A 16635-nucleotide genomic window follows, 5' to 3' on the forward strand; every position below is an offset into this window, starting at 1 on the left:
ATATTTTTGTATGTTTTGTGTATCATATATTGTATTCTTACAATAAACTAGAGAAAAGGAAGGGTTACTGAGAAAATCATAAGGAGGAGAAAAATACATTTACAGTACTGAAAAAAACTTCATACAATGGACCCGTTCAGCTCAAACCTGTGTTGTTCAAGGGCCAACCATATATGAAGATATCATTAAGTCATTAAATGTGTGATTTTGCTTACATTTTGTAAAGGACAGGGGCTGAAGGAATTGATTAAAAGAAAAATGTTATGTTATGTTTATAGGACTCAGATTGACCAAGATCATGGAAGGTGGTATCTGAATGATTGAGGTTTGAAAGCCTGTTACAGAATTGAGGAGTTTTTGGCCACAAAGTCACAGTGAGAGTGCCACGTAAGGATGGAGGATTGGATAGATGGGTCTATAAACCCAGGAAGAGCTGAGGCCTCCAGAAGCAGGACAGAAGCCTGGGACAGGTCCCCCCTAGTGCCTTCAGTGGGGAGTATGGCCTGCCGACTCCTTGACTTCAGACCCTGGCTTCCAGGACTAGGAGACAATAGGTTAATGTTCTAAGCCACCTGGTTTGTGGTACTTGGTTACACAACCCTTTGAAACTCATATGCCCACTATCCTCAGCAGTATCTCAAGCCTTCAAGAAAGGAACCCGGGGCACCTGGGTGCTTTAGTGGTTGAATGTTTGCCTTCGGTTCAGGGCATGATCTCGGGGTCCTGGGATTGAGTCCCACATTAGGCTCCCCGCGGGGAGCCTGCTTCTCCCTCTGCCTGTGTCTCTGCCCCTCTCTGTGTGTCTCTCATGAATAAATAAATAAAATATTTTTTAAAAAGGGAGAAACAAAGGAACCCCAAACTCTCTCTTCACAGCCAGAATCTGGAGAGTCCTGCATTGGCTTGTTCCCCTGGCCACTCCCTGGGACTAGCACATGCTTGGTCTCCTTTGAATGGAACTGAATTAGTTGAACTTGTGCGATCGCTCCTACCCAGCTGAGAGACCAGGATCCTCAAGGAACAAGAGGGGCTAGATGCATTTGATGCGTTTTGGTGGAAGGATTGGGAGGAAGAGAAATCTGGGTGGTGGGTGGCGGAAGGTGTGGAAGGAGGAGTTGCCTATAGAGAGGGGGAAGGAAATAAGAAGACTCAGTGTTTCTGCTGGCAAAGGCTAGAGGTGTTTTACCTCTGTCTAGACTCTGGCGCTAGTCCTCAGGGCAGGATGTGGGGAGACAGGGATGAGAGTTGTGTGGTGGTCCTGGCACAGACACTAGCTTTGTGTCCTCAGACTGTTCAATGAGTCTCAGGGATTAGTTCCACCTTTACAATTCTGGGAAGACCTAGCTGTTTGATTGCAAGTGGAGAAACAGCAAATTCTAGGATGAGTTCATCTCCAAGAATAGTAGTGATTAATTGCTGCCTAGTTCTGGTTCAGTTTGAGTGCTGTTATTTATGTTGTTCTTCTTCATTTTTTCCTACAGTTCCACCTTTGTGATGGGGATCCAGTTACTTCCCCTGTGATGTGTGTGTGTGTGTTTTTTTTTTTAAACTTCTGAGTGCCAGAAATCTCACCTCAGAAGGGATTTCTTTTTCTTGTAAAACTCTCCTGAATCGGCCCCTTTCTTTCTGTGAGAGCTGCTCCTGCCCAGGTCCTGGGCCTCAGCATCTCAGGCCTGGAGCCCTACAGGTGTCATCCCTGGAAGGAGCCTTCTTGCCTCCCAGATGGCCCACTCATTATATAGTGTCAGCTAGGAATCTGGGGCTCATCCCTGGCTCCCTCTTTCCCCTCACCCCATGCCCAGTTAGTTACCATGAAGATGGCACTATTTCACTTCCTTGGTATCTCTCAGACCCATCCATTTCTCTTCACCCTCACCTCTGTCACATTACTCAGCAGAACCACCGATACCCAAATGGGGTTCCTGTGTCTCCCATACCTTTTCCAACCACATTCACTGTTCCCGGATTGTGCTCACTTATGAGCAGCTCACCTGGCCATTCTTTTCTATCAAAGCTTGTAATATTGGGCTCTTCAAGTCCAGAAAAGTCTCAAGTCTTCAGTGGGATGTCCGAGGCCTTTTGGAGTGGTTCCTACTTGCCTTTCAAAGTCATGTCCCTCCCACCCATTCTCCCAGGTTCTTCATAAACCATGTGAAGCTCCTAGAATAAGCAATGTTTTCTTTCTCACCTCCATATCTTTGCATGGGCTCTTCCCTCTACCTGAAACACCTTTGTCTTTGATCCTCACTTTCATTCCCGCTCTGCCTTTAGGACTCAACTCACTGAGCTTTCTTAGAATAGATGAGGCCTTCTGCTTTCTGTGTCCCTCACATGGCCTGTTCTCCTCTGTCCCATCTCTGCCGTGCCACACTGCAAGTTCCATGGGACAGGGGGGTTCGCTTACAGCTGTATCCACATAGAAGCCTCTCAATATTCATCAGATGACTTGTTGAATGCGTGGTTACAGTGGGATGGTTGTTTAAATGCATGCATATATGGGTGAATGAATGAATGAGTGAATGGAGACTTTTGCATAGCATTATGGGATACCTTGTCTCTGCATTGGTGTAAGCTGCATGTGCTACTTGGGTGGGCTCTATGTAGCAGGGACCAATTGGAAATCTTCCACTCTGATGCCACAGTCAACCCATAGCTGGATAATTCAGGAAAGTAAAAATTTTAAAAATAATACTTTTTAGATTTTCCTTCCTGGAATGCTTTAGAAAGTGAGACTGGAGGCCAGAGCAGTTCTGGGATGGCTCAGCAACAGCCTGGAGGTTAGAGGAGAGTCTGGAATGACCAGATTTCCCTCAAGCCCTTTGAATCTGGGTCTCGGGTTTATCCTGGGAGCCTTTCCCACTACCCAACCAAGAAGTGATTTACTGAACAATGACCTCATTTTACATTTCATAATATGTGTGTCATATAAGCAGTCTGTGCTGCTGAACAATTTCCTGTAAACATTTACAATGGTTTGAGGCACTGGGGCCAGTCCCCAGTGGTTCTGGGAAAGAGTTTTTAAAAAAAACAAGAAGGAACCTCAGCCCTGCCTGTGCATCAGACACTGCAGAGTAATTATACAGTAGAGGTCAGGCCCAGGGTGATAATCAGCCTTGGGAGTGCCAGAGGGCCTCCTCGCTTTTTCTCTCCCAGCAATTTTCTGGGAGGAGACTGAGGCTGAGTTTCGGCAGGATGGAGGCCACTGGGTTTGAAGTGCCCTCCACTTCACACCAGGGGCCCATGTGCCACATGAGTGGTCTAAGCAGTACGCTGGTGGCGGGGGCTTGGCTTCCCTCCCTGGGCTCCACATGCCAGCCCCCAGCAGCCTGGCTTAGCCAGGGGCTGTGGGCTTCCTAGTCCTTCAGTGCTTCCTTTGGAAATGGAGGTGGAGGGAAAGTAGAGGAAGCAACAAATTGGGAGAACTTTGGCTGCCAGGGAGGCTCATTGCTTTCACTTGCTCACTGTATTCGTTTCCTGAGGCTCCTATAATGATTACCACAAACTCTGTGGCTTAAAACAGCAATATATTCCCCCACAATTCAGAGACCAAAAGTCTGAAATCATGATGTCAGCAAGGTCACACTCCCACTAGAGGCTCTGGGGTCAAATCTCTTCCTCACCTCTTCTAACTTCCGGAGACTGCCTGCAATCCTTAGTTCTGCTTCTCAAGCATTACTCACTCTCTGCTTTGGCTCCACATGGCCTCTCCCTGGGTATCTGCTCTTTTTCTGCCTCTCTCTCTGTCTCTCTCTTTTTTTTTTATAGAAAGTTTCATTTATTTATTTAATTACTGCATCCAATGTGGGACTTGAACACGACCCCAAGATCAAGAGTCCCATGCTCCAGACTGAGCCAGCCAGATGCTCCTCTTCTGTTTCTTTTAAGGACATTTGTCAATAGGGCCCATGCAGGTGATCCGGGTTGATCTCTTCTTAAAGTCCTTAACTTAATTACATCTCCAAAGACCCTTTTCTAGATTAAGGGTCACAATCACAGGGTCTGGGTGGCATATCTTTGGGGGGGCCATTCAACCTGGTATACCCTCAGTGATGAAGAATAAAGGCCACTCAAGGGTGGGCTTCCTCACTGCCCATACTGATCTAAGGGCCTTTGTGGGGATTTTGGATCTCAGCTTATTGTTCAAAAGGAGCAGAGTAGCATATAATGAGAGCGTAGGAAGTGCCAAGCACTGTGCTGCCTCCTTATCCTCAGCACCTTTCTGTAACAAGGGATTATTAACCCCACTTTGCAGTTCAGAAAACTAAGGTCACAGCATCAGTATGTAGCAGAGCAGGGGCTCAAACCTAGGTCCAAAGTTCATTCCCATGCCTGGCAAGGGGAAAGAGAATTGGGCTCAGGGTCACAAGATCTGAGTCCTAGGCCCGGTTTGCATCCAGTGTGTCTTGAGTGGCATTAACCTCTGTGGATCTCAGATGGTCTAGTCCTTGTTCCCCAAAGCGTGGTTGCAGGACCTGTAGCATCAGCATCCCCTGGGAACTTATTGGAAATGCAGGATCTGAGAAACCACCTAGAATTACCAGTTCGAATCTGCGTATTAACACCCTCGTGACTCAAATGCACATTAAAGTTTAAGTCAGGAACTAGAACCAGGGTAATCGCCATGGCAGCTTTTCCTTCTGGAGCCTCTTTCTGTGTCTCTTTGAGGGAGAACAAGCTGCAGGTTCATTTTACAACAATGTAAAATTTCGGAAATGATAATAGGGGTTAGGTCTATGCACTCTTGGGTTTAAGGCATTCTTCTCAGAAGGCCCAGCAGAGGGTCACAGAGTCCCAAGAGGAAGGTCTGACAAAGAGTGTCAGTGTAGGGAGAAGAGTAAAAGGCTGTTCTGGGTTAACCAAGACCCAGACCATATGCATCATTAGGACCCTGGAAAGCAGGGGCAACAAATAAATAAGGAAATCTGTAACTTTTATGTTATTTGGAAAAATGAAATATTTTAGAATACATCATTTTTATTTTGAATTGTGTAGGAAGATGAATGGGTGGGGAGTGCTCATAATCTGTTTGACGAGTACAGCCCTTAGACCCACTGCGGCCCACACAGTGGATACGTGTGACTATGGAGGACATGAAGTGTGGCTGGATCAAATTGGAATGTTCTATAAGTATAGAATATACACTGTCTTTTGAGGACTTAATGTAAAAATAAAGGGTTGTCAAATATCTCATTAATAACTTTTACATTATCTGTTGAGATATTTTTGATATAGTATTGACTTAGCTAATGCATATTAATAAAATTACTTTCACCTGCTTTTTAAAAAATTTGACTTCTCAAAAATTTAAAATGACCTATATCACTCACCTTTGTGGCTATGGGACAACATGGCCCTAGACATATAAAGCCAGCCCTGGTAGGGCTGGTATATCAATGAGATGGGTGCACAGTCTTGAGGACAAATTTTGCCAATGATGAAATTTTGCTTTGGCTTACACTTTTTTTAAAAAAAAGGATTTATTTATTTGTTTGAGAGGTGGAGGAGTGGGGGATGGGAAGTAGGAGAGAGAGAATCCCAAGCAAACTCTCCATTGATCACAGAGCCTGACGTGGGGCTCAATCTCATGACCCTGAGATCATGACCTGAGCCAAAACCAAGAGTCAGATACTCAACTGATTGAGCCACCCAAGGTGCTCCTGGCTTGTACTTTTTAATAGAGATTGGAATTTTAGAATTCTAAACCTTCAACCAAATCACAGCTTTCTGAGATGGCCCTAGTTTTCAATCACCCCACCCTCATTTCCTAACTCTCTGAACTCGGGCAAGATATTTAACCTCTGATCCTCAACATTTTCATCTGTTAAGTCATTAGAAGGCAACTTTATAGCGTTGTTGAGAGGGCTACACAAGATGACATGTATGCGGTGATCAACCTAGCACTTGGCACGCAGAAGGTGCTCTACAACAGTAATCAGCACAACAGTGGTCCCACCTTGAAGCCTCATCCAAAAGGGATAAAAAAAACACAGATTTTGGCATTCAGTAGGTGTTCCATCTGTGCTTTTTGGACTTAACCCACTAAGTGGCTAAGAACGCAGGGATTTATCATTAACTGCAGCTGAGTTATTCCCACCCCCGCTACACTCCTGTCTCCAACCCACATCCAGGTGTCAGGACCTCACTTGAGAGGCAGCAGGGAAACACCTGTGAGGCTGGCCCAGCCACTCAGCAAAACTCAGAACTATAAACATCCTGCCACTTCCAGGCAAACATGGCTCCCGGCAGCTGTTGTCTAAATACAGCATGAGCCAGGTCAGGATATGAGCGAGAAGCAGCTCCTCTCTGCTGAACTTTCCTCTGATGTCCCCCTAAACCAAGCAAGTGAGTTGTCATCCTTCATTTCCAGCTCCTTCTCCCTCTGATGTATTCAAGAACACTTACTATATAGAAATCCCTTTTACTGCTTTCCTACCAGATCTTCTCCAACCCTGACTCTCTTGGAACTTCTCCAACATTTCTTGGGGAAGACAGGCTATTTTATTCAGATAGTTGCTTATATTGAAGCAAAATATCTCTTAGAACTTCCACTATGAATCCCAGTCCTTTCCCTGGAGTGAGTCACACAAAGAATTTATGGCCATATTTGTTCTACCACAGTACCCATTCCTGGGAAAGTAAATCTTCACTAATTTACTTCTAAGTAAAAATCTAGCACTTGTTTTTGCAAAATGATATGCTGAGTGAAAGAAGCCAGTCATAAAAAGGTCACGTACTGCATGATTCCATTTATATGAAATGTCCAGAATAGGCAAATCCATAGAGACAGAAAGCAGATTATGATTGCCTGAGCCTGAAGGGAGTAGGGGGTGGGGAGTGGGGAGCAGCTACTAATAGAAATGAGGTTTCTTTTGGGGCAGTGAAAATGTTCTGGAATTAATAATGATGGTTACTGATCCTGTGACTATACTAAAACCCAGGTTTCTGGGACTAGAAACTTGTTTCAACAGAGACCTCCTTGGGTCTCAGAGCCTCTCCTCATGGCCTTCTTTCTAGATGCTCTCCCCCTCATCTCACCTTGTTACTGGGGTTACCTTATTCCTGATCCTGATCTCTTTCTTGGCCATACACTTACCTTAGGCATCAACATAAATGGCTCCTCTGGTTTTGACCTTTGATTCTTGGCCTTGGTCCCAGTTTTATGTTTACTTAATCTACTTCTAGATGCAATCCCCAGATTTCTAATCCAGCTTTCATTAGCCCCTATTTCCCACCACCTCTCATGAAAGGGATCAGAGGGGCTTAGATGACATTAAGATTGCATGACTACACTCCTCATGAAGTTTCTTCTACCTCAAGGTCAAATTCAACGTCACAGTATCCCATTTTTAACTATCATTTTGAATATTGAAAAGCATTAGGATCTGATTATAGTTTGGGGATCTTTTACAAAGAGAACAACTAAAAGTAATTAACTTGGGTTAGCTTGGAATGCACATGGTCATCTTCCTAAGATCATGGGAAAGTTGGACATGAGATCAAACTTAATCAACTTCAAAAGTAAATTAAAAAACAAAATATATCTCATACCCATTCCTTTGCAGGCTTTGTTCAGCTTTTTGGCATCGTGATCCACGTCAAAACCATGATGGCTTTTCGCTTTGGCCTGCAGAAAATAATCGAAAAGATGAGTGGACAATATAGGCATTCTTGAATTATCTCTGGCTGACATTGGTAGCTACTTGGAAGATGACTAAGTCATCCAAATGAGAGACCAGCTGCCACTTTACACGTGGCTACATGTGGAAATCAGCTGGGGAAACTCTGGCCCCAGAGAGATGACTGGTACTCCTTGGAGCCAGCTGGCCCTGGATGACCATTGAGAATGGGCCCCTCTGTTCATAAGGACAATCAGCCTGGCCATCTCTGGGATGAGATATTTTGACATCAATCCTACCTTTGTGTGACTGCCTCTGAAACAGACAATAATACAGTGGGCCAATGTCCTGGAATGCTGGTTCTCCCCTTTTGCCATGAGACAGAAGTATATCTAGGGAATAGGTGTTGCCAGGCAGAGCTGAGGGTTCTAGGATCTTATCACAGATCCATTCTGTGACCTGGGCTAAAGCTTTGCCATCTACACAATGAGAGACACAATATTTAATTTGCCAGAGATACCTATGGAGCAGCAATAGCAGAGTCACTGGTTTTTACTGTTCCTTGGGGAGAGAACATTCTACTTAAACTAAACTAGTGTTTCTCAGACTTTGGTCATTGGCATAACACATACACCAATTTGTCCACAGCTATTGAAGTCTATGTTATTATTACTTATTATTTTTCTTTCAGCTGACCTACTTGATTTTTACTTAAAGTCATTTTTAAAAGGAAATTCTCTATTAGCCCTAAAATGGAAAATCAGTATTGGTTGCCTAAACAAAAGGTCAGCATAAAAATAAATACTTTACTATTAAAAATGTAAAGATGTGAGGTTAATTGTAGTGACACAACTCGTAGCTTTGAACAGATCCCGTGTTTTCTCAGCTCTTGGCCTTTCCTCACAGAGATTCTCTTTAATGACCTGTGTTACTTATTTCCCATTCTTCAGTGAAATCTGGTTTAAGTGCTACTGTCTGCACCACCCACCTGATTCCCCTCTTTTACCTTTCATTTCCTTTGGCCCCTTTGGGGAAGGAATAGGAAACCACATAAGGCACAGTAGACATGTTCTGTTTGGCTGGCATTGCGATTCCTTTGGGGAGCTTCCCTGTCCTCCATTTTATGTGTGTTCATTGGGGCTGCAGTCATGAGGCTCGAGCCCCCTTGTCCTGCCCTTAGGTGGGCATAAACCCTGTCAGTCTGGCAATTGTGACTGGCTCAAGAGTGGGAGTATAACCCAAGCAGGGTCGGAGTCTTTTCTGAGATATTGAGGGAGAGAGAGAGAGAGAGAGAGATCTTCTGACTGGGCTTGTTCAGCTGAGAGAATGAGTCTAGGCCTGCTGCAGGCCATCTTATCCTCTGCATGAAGAGGGTATGAGTTCAGAGCAAAGCAAGGCAAGATAAAAAGAGTGGAAATATGGAGAGAGAAACAGAAACTGAATACCACTGTATAAATCCTCAGACACAGAAATGCCTGTTTCCTAATACTTCCCAGTTTTATTAATAAACTAACACTTTCTCAAAGTTAATGAGTTGGATTTCTGCCCTTGCAACCAAAAATGTTCTGTTTAATACCTATGGACTAGAGGAGGGCTGGCTTCTAGACCTTGGTTCAATGGAGAATCATGTAATCCTAGAGCCCAAGGGATCTTTTAGGACCTCTGATCACCTCTCTGCTCTATGGACTCACTCCATGACATGGCCCATCTTGAAGTATCTATTTCTAAAGCATGGGGCTTACATTTGTTGAGTACCTGCCACATGCCAATTTCTTGGTTTACAGAGACTTTTCTTCATTGTTAACCCAGAACAGTAGCCACTAGGAGTCTAAATTTCCAGAGAAGGACATCTGGGTTCAAGTATGTTAGGGAATGTGTCTGAAAACTTGCGGGACGTAGCACAGCACCGAGCTCAGATCCCCTCCTAACGCCCATACTATTAATCCCGTGCACCATCCTGCCTCGTGTTCTAAGTATGACTGGAGCCTTTTTGTTTGGCACAGGGATGACATATCCCATTTTTCCTTCCAAATCTCTTTTGTGGTGTGAGAAAGCTATCCGGTGTTGCAGAAGGCTTGTTGGCAGGACCAGTGACATAATTTGCAGGGCTCAGTGCAAATAAAAATGTAGGATCCATGTTAAAAATGGATTTAGAATGTTAAGATGGTGACATCAGAGCATTCAAGCACATGCAAGGCCTGTGTGGGGCCTATGTAACTGCACAGGCTGCATATGATAAGGCCTGTCCTGTCTGTTGATTGAATTCTCCAAGGGTGGGAGCGTTGGGTAGTAGCAATCTCAGAAGAGTGAATGGTGTCTTTGCTTTTCATTAGAAGTATTTTGTGGAGGGTTCAGGTAATCAAGTAGTATTGAACCAGAACAGCAGACATATCCTCTTAAAAAGCTGATTCATAAACTGTTCTCTTAGCCTCATCAGTGCTGGGTTTGGTGGGACACTTACTATCTGCCCCACTTCACATAAATTGAAACAGAGACACAGGGCTCTGTGAACAGCTATGCAGGTGATGTCCTGGCTGAAGGCAGAGAGGCTGGATTTCAGCTGGGGTTCCGTTTGCTAAGTCCTGTGCTGGCAGGGCTGCTTCTCCCCCAGAGAGACACATTTTTTCCTCCTTTGCACAAAGATGCGTCCAGGACTTGCAGAAGCTGTGTTGGGACTTGTTTAAGATCACTGGGCCAGGTGATGGCTGAGTTGGAACCAGGGCCAGCCTGGCTCTGTCAAGTATGAAAGGGCATTCCATCCCTCATCCCCTGTTTTAGTAAGGTGGTTCCATGTAACACATAACACAGGAGCAAAAGGAAGGGGGAAAAACCCTGTGAGCATGTCTAGATTATCCAAGGCTAAAAAAAGAATCAGGTAGTGTCATTTCATTCAAAATAACAGTGATATAGGGCGGGGTGTGTGTGGGATGGGCAGTGGGAGAATGTTGAACCACATGTTAGGAATAAAGATGACACTGAGACAACTTTTTCCTTTTTTGCTTAATTAAAAATGCAGTGTTTACTTAGTGAGACTCCCGTTGGACTTCTGACCGACCTATAGAGCTGTAAGATAAATTTATATTGTCTTAAAAAAATCACAGCGTAAAAGTCTCTATCGGATGCACAACCATCAGCAGGGCAGGTGGAAGTCAAGTTCCCAGGTTCCTTCTAAGAACCACTCTTAGCCGTGTGGGTTATCTTTTCTAATCCAAAGAGAATTCAGTCTGTTCCTCCTAACAGCAGGCTATTTGGTGTCTGAGTGAAGGAATCACAGGATGGGACTTATTTAAAAGAGGGGGGGAGGGTGGAAGGCGAGGAAGCAATCTGTTAGGAATTTCCCTCTCTGGTGGCTAGGACTGCCTCCACAATGGCCATATTCATCAGTGCCGCCCAGTGTTGATGAAAGGGATGTCCTTGGCTTGTTCTGGTGAGCTGGGTAACCACCTTCTCCGGAATGCATGTGGAGTGGACATTCCACCTCCATTGTTCATTGTTAGCAAGCCAGGCAGCTGATTATGGGGCTTGGGCTTGTCTGCCCATCACATTTTATTTTTGAAACCTGTGGCCACTGAGCAGAACGTCCACAGAAAGCAGGTCTGCAGGAATGCAAGTCAGACGCACATGGCAGGGCAGGGGACTCCAGCATAAGGACAGACACGACTGTGAGGATTTAGGCGAGTGCATGATATTCCACTTGCTTTCTAGGCAAGAGAGAGGCAGAGCGACATTCCTTTTTTGTTTTCTTTCAATTTGTCTTTTTGCAGCGTTTGTGCTGACTCTCATGAGACACATTAAAAAGACAAGATGTTAATAAAAATGATTGCAGAAGTCTGGGCTTTGAGCCCATGTGAATCCAAGTTTGAATGTGGTTCTGCCCCTTGGCAGCCATGGGAACTTGGGCCACTAACCTCAAAGTCCTCATTTTCTCACCTGTAAAATGGGGACGATGTCTGCCTTGTAAGATTTGATTATGTGGGATAACTTTTCAAAGGGAGCCATGCCAAACTGCTAGTGTTTCCTCTGCTTCTTTGGGCCCACCACTTGGTTTTTGATCTTATGATATTAGGTTTTAAATTCTGCATATTTTGATTCTACAAGTTTGGAAGATTTATATCTATCTACCTACCTACCTACTACCTACCTACCTATCCATCCATCCATCCATCTATCCATCCATCCATCCATCCATCCATCTATCAAGAGATATCTTCCGAACTTGATATTGTGAGATATAGATATATCTCCAATGGCCCAAACTGGATTTGAATCCCAGCATAACTTATGTGACCTTGGGCAAGTTTGGGAACCCCTCTGTGCTGTGGCTTCCTTATGGCAAAATGTGGATAATAGTAGAGTCTACTCATAGGTCTCCTATGAGAATTTAGATGAAGTCCTTCATACAAAGCATCTAAAATGAAGCCGAGCAGACAGCATGTGCTTAAAAAATATAAACAATATTTACTGAAGGCAGATCAGCAATGAACCTTCCAGAACATTTTAAACCCTCTCCTGCTTGCGAGGTTTTCATTTTGCAAACAGCACCCTAGGGATCAGTTTTTCATTGATCACCTGCGATTTGGATCTAGACACATATTTCACACCAGGCAGTGAAATGGTTCACAATTAGGCTATGTGGAGTTCGGGCAATCCAGAATGACACCCCAACACCACATTCTGTTAACTGCCTCATTTGGCTAGTGTGATAATTAGCACCTCCCGGAGTGTGAGGAGCTCACTGAGATACAGCCCTGGGGTGCTTGCCAAAGTGCCAGTATAGTCAAGCTCACAAACGGAAGCAAATACCAAGAACTCGACAAAAGGTACTGACTTCCTCATGCATGAATAAGCTGGGAAATTTCAGTCTTGTTTTTACCTCCTTCTAGCAGGCTCTCTGGCACTGCTCTGTGTCTCCATGTTCCTGCATCTTAAGGAAATGAATGATCCATTTTTCTGGAAGGAGGAGGCATACAAAATACACTGAGCTACTAGGAGCCTCGAAGCAGTGTCACCTGGACAGAATGAATGCTGAGAACACCCACTCTTTGAAATGACTCAGAGACAGGCCAGCTTTAGCACCTCGACTGCCCAGGAGGGAAGTTAGCTCTTATATCAGGTTCAGATGCCACCCACAGCCCCGCCAGTCATGAGGGCCTGGGTGGAGAAACAGACCCCCGACCAAAGGCTTCTGCCCCAGTGCAGTTCACAGAAAGCTTAACTCTTCAGGACCGAAGGGAACATTCCAAGAAAACCTCCCTCCAGCTTGCAGTGAACTCCGGGGATAGAGTTTGTGAAAAAGTTGGCTGAGGGATATGAGTGGCAGACAGTTGCTATGTATTCTGTGGTAACCAGGATGTTCCAGGACCCAGCCTTAAGTGTCTTCCTATTTAAGGACACTCCCACTCATCAGTCCTGGTGACCTGATCTATTTGGAGAGCATCAAGACTGGAAACTAAGTATATGGTTCTCAAGAGAGACATGTGAGTTTAATTAAAGAGCATATGCAGCAGGCAAATTAGACTCTCTTCCTCTCCCCGCTTCCTTCTTTTTCTCTCTTCCCTCTTCCTCGCTTGTGCCTCCCTCCCCTTCCTTCTGCAGAGAAGTAGTGAAGATCTGCCATGTGGCAAGTACTGCCCCAGGTGAGGGGGACGTGATCTATGAAGTGCAGTCCTTTTCCCCAGGGAAATAAACACTGGAAGCAGATCAATGCCAATCGCGTTTAGGAGAGGATGCACACTTTGCCTACAAAGAGCTGGGAGGAGGAAGAGGAATTTTTAGGGAGAAGTTGACATTTGTGCTGGTTCTTGAAAGAAGACTGGGAGTTAGGCAGGCTAAATCCATCCATACATATATAGGTACATACGTACATACATATGGAGGGGTGGAGGGGGGAGGGCAGTGCAGGGAGAGACTACAGCATGATGTTCTCTGGTCTATGTACCCATGTGCCTACTTATGTCCTGCCATTGAACTACTGCAGGACAGACATGACTGATTCACACAAGACATAATGATGCCACGTGGACTTGGGAGTAGGACCTACTGTGTTCAGTTATGCTTTGACCCTTGCTGATTGTACGACCCCCCCAACCCTCACCCCATGGGCAAGCTGACAGATCTCCCTGAGCCTTTGTGGCCTCAGGTTTCGAGTGGAGGTGCACCTGTTCATGGGCAGCCTGAGGTTTGGATGCAGCTGCGTTTGGGACGCGGTGCCAGATTATAGTGAGCACTTGGTTGGTAGCACGTAGGAGGTGCTCAGTGACATAAGGATGTGGGGGTCATTTGTAAACCCTGAAGCTTTATCAAAATGTAATAGGAGTGGCATTTTGATTGTTTGCTCTTTCCAGTGCAGTTCCCCCAGAAGCCCTGGCTTGCTGCAGTTTGCTCGGTAAATATTTGAAAGTGGTTGCTTGGTATCCAGGCCCTTAGACAGGAGGGCTCTGAGGAAGTGCTGGAGAGCAGAGGGACTGAGGGCTCATTGCACATGGATCGAAATGGGGCTGCTGTTTGAGCCAACATGAAATAAGGGGCAGGCTGAAGAAATAAAAAATGAGGACCAGGGTTAGAACCAGGTGGTGGCCTGGGCTTTTTAAGCAGGAAGGTAGAGGCAGGCAAGGGTTGTGCTGGAGAGAGCCTCAGACATGCCTGAATTCTCTCCCAATGTAAGCAATGACCATTGCCACTGCTGGTTAATGGTACCTTGAGCCAATGTTGGTGATCTGGGCTCACCTTGCTTAGTAGGGATTTTAAAGTGCTATGGACTGGGCAGCCCAGGTGGCTCAGTGATTTAGTGCTGGCTTCAGCCCAGGGTATGGTCCTGAAGACATGGGATCAAGTCCCACATCAGGCTCCCTGCATGGAGCCTGCTTCTCCCTCTGCCTGTGTCTCTGCCTCTGTGTGTATGTGTGTGTGTGTGTGTGTGTGTGTGTGTGTGTATCATGAATAAATAAATTAAATCTTAAAAAAAAATAAAGTGCTATGGACTTAATGGAAACTGAGATCTAGTTTGGGAAAGAAGCTTCTTTGTGGTCACATAGGTATTCATTCTCACAAAGATATCTGCCCTCAAACCTGGCGTGATGCATTTTTCTCTCCTTATGCTTTCTAAGTCTCTGATTTCCATCTGAAAGATAACAGCGTCTTGTGGGTTGTTACAAGGGTATGCATCAAACATGCTTGGCAGGAAGCTTGGCCCGTGGTGCGTGTTCGGTGTTATTTTTATTACTTCCTTCCATCTTGACCTGCTTCCTTTTTTTTTTTTAAAGACTTTATTTTTTATTTATTAGAGACACAGAGAGAGAGCGAGAGAGAGAGGCAGAGACACAGGCAGAGGGAGAAGCAGGCTCCATGCAGGGAGCCCAACATGGGACTCGATCCCAGGTCTCCAGGATCATGCCCTGGGCTGAAGGCAGGCGCTAAACCACTGAGCCACCAGGGCTGCCCGACCTGCTTCCTATTGAGTGTTGAACAAGCCCCCTGACAGGTTGCTTTGTGCGGCACTTTTAAAATACCTGATTACATAATTTTGTCCTAAATCAGAAACCATATTTTACTTACTGAGAAGTAGTAAGCAGGGCTGAGAGTTGAAGAGAAATTTAAGGGATTAACCCTAAAAATTGCATGACGACAGAATATAAGCCACTTCCTTTGTGCCAGGCACTGGGCCAAATAATTCACATATAACACTCATTCAATCCTCACCAAGAACCCTATGAGATAAGTTGAGAAAACCAAGAGACAGAAAGGTTAATAAATTGTGTGCAGTCACAAAGCTATGAAGTGATGGACTTCAAATCTACATGGTCTGGATCGAGAAACTCTACCATTGACTTCTCATTAACCAAATTTTTTTTGTCCCTTTCAAAGTATTATTTTTTGATTTAATGGTAGATGATCTCAGTCCGGCTCTGAGAATGCTAGTATTTTACAGCAATACCAGCTGAGACCTGTGATTTATCTGCTGACCAGGGAAGCCAAGGGTCCCTTGCAGAGTGTGTGATCAAGAAGTGTCCTTGATGATGAGACAGTAGGAAGTCAAATGCAAATGAAGGCCAATTGCCACTATTTGCAAGGCAAAATGCACAGCCTCTCCCTGTGGGCACAGGGTAGGGGCAGGAAAGGCATTGCTGTCACTTCTGCTCTCAGTATCCTCTTGAGTCAAATGGAATCATGTTTTCTGCTTCTCACCTGTAAACTAACAGTAGGAAAATCTTGGGGAGATGAAATAAGTCAAAGTGATTCGTTATGGCATTATTCACAATAACCTATATAGGGAAACAACCTGAGTGTTCAGACACACACACATACACACACACACACACACACTGACACAAAATGAAATATTACTTAGCCACGAGAAACAAGGAAATACTGTCAGGGCGCCTGGGTGGCTCATCTGTTAAGCATCTGACTCCTGAATTTGGCTCAGGTCATGATCTCAGGGTTGTCAGATTGAGCCCTGCATCAGGCTTCATGCTGGGTGTGCAACCTGCTTCAGATTCGCTCTCTCCTCTCACCCTCTTAAAAAAAAAAAAAAAAAAAAAGGAAGGAGGAAATTATGTCATTTGCAAGAACATCGATGGACTTTGAAGGCATAACGCCAAGGGAAATAAGCAAATAGAGAAAGATAAATATTGTATGATAGATATCATTTACAGGTGGAATCTAAAAAAAAAAAAAGCCAAACTTAATAGCATAGAGACTAGAATGGGGGTGGGGAGAAAAGGGAGGTGTTGATCAAAGGATACAAACTTCCAGTTATAAGATGAATGAGTTCTGGGGATCTGACGTGATTAGAGTTAATGATACTATATTGTATACTTGAAAGTTGCTAAGAGAGGAGATCTTAAATGTTCTCACCACAAAAGAGAAATGGTAATTATGCCTAATGCTGGTGTTAGCTGAGATTATGGTGGCAATCACTTTGCAATATGCAAGCGTATCATATCAACACATTGTACATCTTGTACTTACATAGTGTTATATGTCAATTTTATCTCAACAAAGCCATATAAAAAGATAA

The 16635-nt window shown here is 44.6% G+C and overlaps 1 protein-coding gene across 4 annotated transcripts in view; it reads right to left on the reverse strand.

Annotated features, from left to right (window-relative positions):
• ANXA13 (annexin A13) overlaps window positions 1–16635 on the reverse strand; it is a 50215-nt gene that overhangs the window by 21619 nt on the left and 11961 nt on the right. For 3 of the 4 annotated variants that reach the window (XM_025451059.3, XM_049092700.1, XM_049092702.1), the window contains one exon: window positions 7549–7624. In XM_025451059.3, coding sequence (XP_025306844.2) covers window positions 7549–7624 — 76 coding nt within the window. Of the gene's footprint in view, window positions 1–7548; window positions 7625–7915; window positions 8036–16635 lie in introns of those variants that run through there. The other variant, XM_049092701.1, reaches the window with a different exon arrangement.

The sequence above is a fragment of the Canis lupus genome, chromosome 13, assembly GCF_003254725.2.
Source record: "Canis lupus dingo isolate Sandy chromosome 13, ASM325472v2, whole genome shotgun sequence".
NCBI classification, from domain to species: Eukaryota; Metazoa; Chordata; class Mammalia; order Carnivora; family Canidae; genus Canis; species Canis lupus.